Below are 9,706 nucleotides of genomic sequence, written 5' to 3' on the forward strand. Positions count from 1 at the left end.
ATGTTTACTATGTTTATAGAACTGACCATCACAATCATATGTGGGTACCTTCTACATGGAGTGTTGGCAAAATCAATTAAATAGGATTACATTATTTGCAAAGCAACCTCCATGAAGACATGCTGTGTTAAGGTTGGAGCCTTGACCGCAACCCTACTGAATATCTTTGGGATGAACATGACCATATGAACTGGAACATGACCACACCATAGACCTCCTCACCATACATGAATGTCAGACCTTACTAAAGCTACTGTCCCTGAATGGCCACAGCCATGCTCCAAAATCTAGTAGAAAGTCTTCACAAAATAGTACAGCTTTTTTATAACAGCAAAGGAATAAGTTGTGATAGTTGACTGTCCACATATGTTCGTGGTAATATAGCTAGTTGTCGAAAAATAAAAGCAAAATAATAACAATTCTGACACTAACGCTACTAAATGTGCTTATGCTACTGATATGTCCACTGCTGTACACAAACTCAGAGCAAAACATTGCATTAAAGTATATAAATAGAGCTGTGGAAAATTGTGTAGTGTTAACATTTAATACAAAAGTGTTACCATAAACACTGTATTAAATCAAAAGTGGTGCAGTATCCATTGATGACGATTTGAGGGATAGAGGTAAGAGCCACACAGGGCTATCTTCAGACACACAATATTCCTCATACCCTTTAGGGCATCATGGTGGCAGCACCTCAGGAATGTAGACAGTGCTGTTGACATAGGCCTGATGAATTTAGCTCCTAAACTCTGGAATAGTCTTCCTGACAGTGTTCGGGGTTCAGATACACTCTCCCAGTTTAAGTGTAGATTAAAAACATATCTTTTTAGCAAGCCTACACATAACACACATCACATCACAACCTTGTGCTCCAGAATATATGATCACATGCACATTATCAACTTGTGCTGTTAATATCATGAACAGCAGCTACGCTTATTCCTCTCCACTGCTTCTCTTTCTCTCCCCATCCCGAGGAATCCTGAGGTTTGGCCAGCTCCAGTCACGTCCCACCTCGTGAAGATTATGGACCTATGGATGATCATGGAGAAGTAGATGCCGAGTGTTTAAAGGCCCTGGCATGGAGAAGCTGATGCTGGATCTATGATGATCACAAATTGTTCTGTATTGTTGAAAGATTTATGCTCAAACTCTTGATGTCACCCATATGAGGATGGGTTCCCCTTTGAGTCTGGTTCCTCTCAAGGTTTCTTCCTCATATCATCTAAGGGAGTTTTTTCCTTGCCACTGTCGCCACGGCTTGCTCATCAGGGACAAACGCACACCATTCACCTTCACTGTTGTTTTCTGTCAAGCTGCTTTGAGACTATGTCTGTTGTGAAAAGCGCTATACAAATAAACTTGACTTGACTTGACTTGAATGATCAACCCAATAGGAAAAAAGTCAGATGTTAAGCATAATGAGAATATTATAATAATTATAATCTAAAAAAAAAAATCAACTCTTATTGGCTAAACCTCATTCCTGACTACTAGCCGTTTAATCAGCTAACAATAATTTTTTTAGAAAGATACAGCAAAAAATTTAACATTTACTGAATTCAAAATAATTGTTAAATAAATTCACTGGCTTCATATTCTAATATATTTGGGCTCTTTAATTTTATACATAAAGTTAAGTTCAAAGGTTTGAGATGACATTGAAAGTCTGTTTACAAACAAACAGATGTTTTGAAAATGTTAATGTCGTGAACATTTAATATTGCTAAGTCCTATGGAAATGTACGCAAATGTATGCTATTGATCATATGACATCATGCCTAATCTCTTTTAGTGAAGCGTGTGATCAGTTGACTCTGAGATGGATTTGAGGAAAAAAATGGATGGTAGGCTTTTGCATAAATGTGTAGAGTTTGTGCTAGCTTGACTGCACACGATCATTAAATGTAAAAAAAAAAATTAAAATGCTAAAAAATTCATGTGAGTATTCAAAGATTTATCTTGTTGTCATTCACAGAATTTGCAATGAAACATGTTGCCTTAAAGTAAAAGATCATGCAAAATTAAAGTATTTTCTCCAGTAGGCTTAGACTTCAGGACCTTGCTGAATGTATAACCAAAATAAAACATCTTTATTTTTATTAAAAAGAAAATGTATCAAGCGGGTCTGGTTAAATCCAGGTTACTATTTTTCCATCTGTTTGTTTCCCACTTTAATTTTAATGTTTGTAATATCTGAAAATATATCACAAAAGCTTGCAAAAGCTGTATATGCACTCTATTGTGTAAATATCAAGAGTTTACAAAACTAAGCTGTTTTTGCCTCTTCAGTGGTTAATTTACATGATAATCTTTTGTCTTTGATGCAATTTCCAAAAAACTAAAATTACAAAAGGCATGGCTTTCCAGTAGTTTCCAGTATGTTTTTTATGTCTCACTTTTCTTCTTTTTATTGAATATCTTTTTCTTGGGTTAATGAAATCATTTTCAAACTGTGTCATCACTGTTGGCTGTGAGGAGCTCTTCACTGTCTTGGTGATGATGTGCCAGCACAAAAGCTAACATTTTAAAAGCCAGTGAACTGATTATAAACTGAACTGATTTGATGAATCGAGTTTCCCAGACTAAGCAACAAATATTATTCACTGGTTAAAATAACTATTAAATACTCAAAGCATAAGGATCACCTGTACTGTATGTGTAATGTATTTCACTTAAATAAAACAAGTTCAATATAGGAATTTATTTTTGCATTAAAGTTTGACATTTTTTTTTTTGTCGTTTTAACATAATAAAGATTAATACACATCTGTGCTTAATAAATATGTCCAGGTATTTTCTGAGCTGAAATAAATAGATATCTAGATATCTGGATGTAATGCTGTATGTCAATCCAGTTTTGAGCAAAACACACAAATATAAAAGAAAAGAGGATTTTTATAGAAATGTGAAGATGGACTGCGATTATGGTTAACAATAAATGTTTACTATATTATGTGGCCAACTTGCTTTAGCATCATTTTCTATATCATCTATGAATCTATAATTCATGCATTAAAACAATAAGTACACATAAGTAAACCCATATAAAGAAGGAAAATAATTATGGTAAGATGTACAAGTAACATTTAACAGAAATGTTAGAAAAAGGTTTTAAGACTAAAGCACTAAGACTTTTTTAAGCCAAGTTGTGAAAACAAAACAAGGTGTTTTTGAGGTATGTGAAGATATGTAGACTATGAATGAATGGAGGTAACGGCATTTGCGACTGCAGTACATAAAGTTTTCTCCAGAGAAGCTCTTTGGGACACACTGATTGACCGCAGTAAAGCTAATTTAATTATTTTTGTCAATGCCCAGAAAGCCTTTTTTATTTGTTTATCATTTTATAATGTGAAGGTTAACTTTTAATAGTATTTAAATGATAAATAGCCAATCCAAGTTCAGACCCTAAACCACCCAACAAATGTTTTCCGACATGATACAAGCAGACATTTAAGTGTAAAGTATTTACTACTGTATTAATTCTGACCAGCCAAGTTAAACAGGCCTCTAATCTAGCAGAATCTCTCCAGAGTAAGAAATGACAAATGATGGAATCGTGCTTTAATGTTTCTTACTTTACCTATATAATCTCTCCCAAACTCATCTGAATCAATCCAGAAGTGAAGAAAAAGAAAAATACATTCTAAAGAGTTCCTACAGTAACCATGAACCTAAAAAGAGAACTGGCATTGTGTAATTTGGAGATGTGGAAGTGGTTCAGAAACAAAGTGCAGTGATCAGGACAACGTCAGTGTGAATTGAAAAAGGATCTCCATACACTCAAGACAAAATGACGCTTGTTTTGATTGCTGTATGTAAGTATAAATATTCAATGCTGTCAGTTTTCTATAAAAGTTTGTAAATAACAAAGTAGGACAACATTTAGCTTTTTGTCACATTTTCAGATTAGTTTTAACAACTTGTTTTGATCATTTTCAGTTGTAAACATTTTGTCCACATCTCTACAGGAAGGTAAAATAATTTTTTATTATTAATTTGCTTGTAAGTTACTTGTTTGGAAAATGATTTTATTGATTATTACAATGTTTTATATTAAGCTTAAAACTTCTAAAGAAAATGATTTTCCATGATTTTGATTGTTAACTTTTTCCCTTAACTAGAAGATCTGAGTGGTTTAAGACCGGCGCATATTTACAGTGGTGGAGTGAGCAAAGTGATCGAAAGTGAAAATGTCACATTTAAGTGCCACTTTGCTGATTCGACAGTAAGCACAGTCTACATTTACCTCTTCAAAAATGGTGAGAAAGTCATGATGGATTCTTTTCAAGATGCAAAAAGAGACGACACCAAATTCCACATTACCAGTGTCACTGTAGAACATTCTGGATCGTACACATGCCTCTACTCTGAACAGAGTCTCAATGTCAGCAAGACGAATGCGACGGGAAACAACTCCGTCTCACTCCAGGTTTTGGGTAGAACACGTTCCTAAGTTGGTCTTTACATTACTTTAGTGTGTATTTTACTTTTATAATCAACGTCATTTTTTTGTGTTTAGGAAAATTTTTACCAGCGAAACTTGAAATAACAAATCCATTAAAAACAATGGAAGTGACTTTGGCACTGACCTGCAGCTTAACACAAAATCAGATCTGTACTGAAGTCTACATTTATCTCTGTTTTAATGGGATCAGACTCAGAAAGCAGAGAGTAAAATGTAGTGATCTGATTATTTCCACAACATTTCTACTAGAGAAAAGCTCAGGGAGCTACAGCTGTGTGTATTCAGTGTCTGATTATAGTCTCAATGAGGTGAACATTACAGGAGAAAACACCATCTTCATTCAAGAATGTAGTAAGATCAATTCTATTATTGCTCAGTTATATATGCACTATTAACCACATTTTTATGTTCATAAATGTTTTGCCCTTTCTTTTCTACAGATAGAGATGGTTTTGGTCTTTTGAGTGTTATAATTAGTGCTTTTGGAGGTGTACTAGTGGTTCTGTTGGTGGTCATGGGATTCTTCTACTGCCAAGGCATTTGTTCATTCCGTGAGTTCCTTCAGTTGGTTTCTGATACATATTTTATACATTTTATAAGCATTCATATTCTATATCTGATTTTCTTGTCGATCTTTTTTATTCAGCAAGGTTTTTAATGGGTTTTTCTCTTGTCAATTTGTTGGTTCCGAATGCTGAAAAGATGTTTTTAAATGTAGATGTGTTATTTAATACAGTTTTAATCTGCATGTCATGTGAGCAAGTCCCTTAATATAAAAATTCATTTTTTTTTTACATTTATTTTCTTTTTTTCTTAAGATCTAATTAAACCTACCACAAATGTGAATTTTTGATAGATACATAAATCACATTAATCAGTTCAAACATTTAATCATTCATTAACCGTTTATCATTATTTTGTTTTTTAGGAGTGTACAAAGATCCTGATGTAAGGTATTTCTATTTAAAAGGTTTTTAGAATAGAGTTGAAGCAATAATTAATTACAGATACTTTGGATCAAATGAATACTGAGTAAAACTCATTTTTGTTCCTCATAGGACCAGACCAAACAGTGAGGTTTTCTACCATGAGATCAGAGAAGGTATTTTCCTTGCTTTATCCACCATTGTAACTTTTTATTTTCATATTAAATTAAAGCCACTTGCATGTGTTTTATACTTCATAAGGTACGCTCTGCAGGGATGAAAATAGAGAATTGTGAGTGTTCTTTTTGTGACCATTACTGAGTGTACAAATGTATACAGTGCCTGTAAACCAAATGTAAAAAGTATGTTTTTCAGTGGAAGTTGCAGTAGAAGGCCTTGTGAAAGTCCAGTGGAAACTGTTGCAGTGAGCACTGTGAATGCTTCATATGTAACAGTGCAAACGCATGGAGGTAACAATGGTTTACTACAGTATATATATATATATATATATATATATATATTACTATTACTAAGTATATATTACTTGAAGATTGTCGATTATTTGCAATTGTACATTTGTGGACACCTGACAACACAAAATCTTCCACTCCAACCAATGTAAATCATATCTTCATGAAGTTGACTTTGTGCACAACAGCATTATGTAAAGACAAAAGTTAATGCTACTGAATTCAAAAACATCCTCAACAATTACAGTGTTTGACTCCAACTGTGGTAACACTTTGGGGAAGAACCACATACAGTACAGTGGTTGAAAAGGTCAGGTGTTCCAGTACATTTGCTCATACAAAATGTGCTTGAATGTGTGCATGTATGTATGTTTTGTTTGTTGGTTTGTTTGTTTATCAGTTTTGATAATTTCAGATTTTTACACTCTGCATGAAATGTTGCATAAATGTGCATGTGTGAGTTTATGCTGGTATAATTAATAAAAAAGAATTTGCTTCTTGGATCTTGCATAGGTACACAGAAGAATATTGGACCATATTCAAAGTATTCAAGCACATTAGATAAATATTTATGGTTTAAATGATCCTTGAATATAAGGTCAATTTAAGCAGGACATTTAGTTGCTGATCAGATTTTAAATAAAAGAAAAAAAATATGTAGATACTATACCCTAAATTACCATTTATAGCAAGTAAATGTATTCATGATAATTCACACCTCATAATAGATACTCACAAAAGAGGAAATTCGAGACCTGATGTCTACTAATAGCGCTATGCCAAGGTCAATCTAAGGGTAAATCTCTTCCATTTCTTCCAGATGAACAACATGAGGTGAAAAATGCAGTGCAGTAAGTTTTCCTACTGACCCTGAAGTTCACCTTATAATTTCTCTGTAACTTTGTTGTTGTTGTTGTTGTTGTTGTTGTTGTTGTTGTTGTTGTTGTTGTTGTTGTTGTGTTGTTTTAATTATCATTGTGAATTTTTTTATTTTTTTTAACAGAACCATAGATGTACCCTGGTATGACAGCATTAAAGGTCCGTATGCTACAGTCCAGAAAAGCAAAGGTAATCCAGGAACATAATTATTTGACTATATGTGGCTTGTAAAATATTAATCAGAAATGTATAATTATGACACGCTTTTTTCCAGATAAAACAAGTAACAAGCAAGTAATGCAAAGGTAATCCTCATGTTATTTTATTATTATTATTATTATTATTATTATTATTATTATTATTATTATTATTATTATTATTATTATAAAGCATTTTAGAGGCCAAGCACACAGATTGGTCAGCTACTTATTCACAGGCATGCTACAACTGTTACCCTAAATTTCGCTTAGAAATACTACTTAGAGTTCTTCAAGCAAATGAAAAGTCATGATCATAAACATATTAAACACAAATTTGACACCAGAGTTTTGCTGACATTTGCTCAAAATTATGCAAATATGTTTGCCAAATATAACAACTTTTACCAGACTGTAAAGAATGTGATAGTAGAAAAAGAAGAATAAGAAAAGTAAGTGCTTGATCCCCTAATCAGGGGTTTTCAACCGGTGGTCCGCGGCCCCCTGGTGGTCCGCGGCGGCATTGCATGTGGTCCGTGACAGCCTACATAATTTCACTATTTAAATCACTTTTTTTCCATAATTTATTTTTCCAAACATTTCCAAAATATTTGTACATTAGTGGGAAAACTGAATTTAATAAAAATATCTAAAATATTCAAACTGACACAGGATAGGCTAGCTTTGCACCTATCAGGCCTATGCTTTGCTAACGTTGTGTTTTGCGTCATATACGTACACATTCATCTTGCGTGCGAAATAGACCAGCATCTCGGAGTTAAGAAAACACATTATTCAGGTTTTATTGAATAGACGCTTAATAGGAGTGGAGCTGTTATCTAACGTTTCTAACTAAGGTGAAGTTTGCTAGTCAGCACCAGCATGGATCGCTTTTTACAATAGTGGGCCGCCGGATTACTTGTTAGTCAGAATGGTGGTCCCTGGCACAGAACCAGTTGAAAACCCCTGCCCTAATAATGAAGCACCAAAAAGTCTCCTTTTTGGAGACAAAGAGTCTTCAAGACATGAAACTTAGCTTGTTTTTTTTTGTTTTTTTTTTAAGTTCTTTTAACTTTCAAAGTTGAATACAGGAACAAAAGTGTTTCATGGAAATGTTTACAGCAGTTCTCTTAATTCACGTCTGGCCATATCAGACCATCATTTAAAATGTTTGGACCACAGCAAGCATGTTATCGAAAACTCTTAGATTTTTATTCCTTACATAACAGAGAAAAAAACATAATTAAAAGGCTTTAAATCTTAGAAAATTAAATATTAAATTAATTAAATGTGTTAAATTTAATTAAAAAAACTAATTAAATGTAAATAGTAGATATTGTATATATATATATATATATTCTTAACAGCTTCTGAATGTCTTAAAAGAGCTAAAAGTAATCCTTATAATTTATATATTTACTTATTTATATAAAACTCTAATTTTGAAATGTTTTTATTTTAAATACTATGGTTGCACCTTTAACACATGTAAGATTTTGACCTAAACAGAAGTGAAACAAAGAGGCCCAACTACTTTAAATGCCTGAGTTGTGGGTGTTTTTGTTCAATTTTAGCTTCAGCTGTAAAGGAAATTGAATGTACAGCATGGTGAGTCAATGAGGTCTCATCAGCCAACAGCAAAAACCACAAAGTACATCGAACTCCAGATCAGCTACAGAAAACCATCATACACAGGTTTTAATAGTAACAGCGTCTCTATGTGAAGAATGAAACAGCACACTTTCACATGCACAAGCTGAATTAATACAAATCAACATTGTTAAATATTATAATGTTATACTTTTAGGACTGTTGTTTTCATCAGTTGCCAAACTGGCCGTATTTTTAAATAACATAATTTTTTATCATTTCATGACATAATTATTTGTTGTTTTCTTCAAATAGTTCATCAAATTGTATTTATTCGATCATGACTTATTATAACGTAATACTGTAATATTCTGTTAGCAAAATAAACTCTTGTCACTTCTAATGAACCAATAAAAATTACATGCATATGTGAACACACAAAACTAATTTCTTTACAAGTGGTGCCATTACATTTTCCCTTCACTTGAACTAGAAGACCCAAATCTGTTCCTGCATGGCAATACACCTGTGCACAAAGCACACTCCATGACGATATGGTTTACATGGTTTGGAATGAAACATCTCGAGTATCCTTCTGTTGAGCTTTGACCTCAACCCTATTGAATATCTCTGGCAGGAATTGAAACTCAGACTGCACACCAGGTGTCCTCACGTCACCTCCATCAGTCCACGACTTTACAAACGCCCTTGAAGCTGAACAAACACAAATCCTCACAACCACACTAAAAAAATCAGATGGAACATCTTCCCAGAAGAGTAAAGATTACTAGAACAGCAAATGGGAACTAAATGTGGATTGGGATGTTTAAAAAGCACATGCAAATTTTTGCTTACTTTTGTAGATATTGTGTATATGTGCACTTGTATCTGCTTCCTCCTTACTGCATAACAAAACCAGCCAAGCCACACAAAAAAATCACACTTCTGCTACAGTAACAGTTTTGCTTCCCAATTGTTGCTAAACAGACTGTTTACAGTAATGACATTATTCTAATAAAATATATAGAATATATAGGATCTCGGTGACGTCATTTATATATAAACAAAGTCTAGGCAGAGAAGCTGCAGCAGAAACCACTTCACTAGTTAATATGTACAGAAGAAAACATATAACGTCTTTGCTCATATGTAAAATATACAGTAAAG

General features: G+C 33.3%; 1 protein-coding gene across 4 annotated transcripts; it reads left to right on the forward strand.

Annotated features, from left to right (window-relative positions):
• The first annotated feature begins 3,714 nt into the window (after window positions 1-3,714).
• Window positions 3,715-9,563, forward strand: LOC310732486 (uncharacterized protein). Of its 4 annotated transcripts, none has more exons than XM_083553101.1 (13): window positions 3,715-3,827; window positions 3,952-3,984; window positions 4,134-4,448; window positions 4,532-4,828; window positions 4,918-5,028; window positions 5,406-5,430; window positions 5,536-5,579; window positions 5,665-5,695; window positions 5,767-5,873; window positions 6,694-6,724; window positions 6,877-6,941; window positions 7,027-7,057; window positions 8,524-9,563. In XM_083553101.1, the coding sequence occupies exons 1-13, from the start codon at window positions 3,803-3,805 to the stop codon at window positions 8,543-8,545; spliced, it is 1,137 nt and encodes a 378-aa protein (XP_083409227.1). In that variant the 5' UTR covers window positions 3,715-3,802; the 3' UTR covers window positions 8,546-9,563. The 4 variants fall into 4 exon arrangements, with proteins under 4 accessions (XP_083409227.1, XP_083409229.1, XP_083409228.1 ...); XM_083553103.1 differs by having other exon boundaries at window positions 5,779-5,873; XM_083553102.1 differs by having other exon boundaries at window positions 4,137-4,448.
• The last annotated feature ends 143 nt before the right edge of the window (window positions 9,564-9,706 follow it).

This window comes from Silurus aristotelis, assembly GCF_946808225.1.
Source record: "Silurus aristotelis genome assembly, chromosome: 10".
In the NCBI taxonomy this organism is placed as follows: domain Eukaryota; kingdom Metazoa; phylum Chordata; class Actinopteri; order Siluriformes; family Siluridae; genus Silurus; species Silurus aristotelis.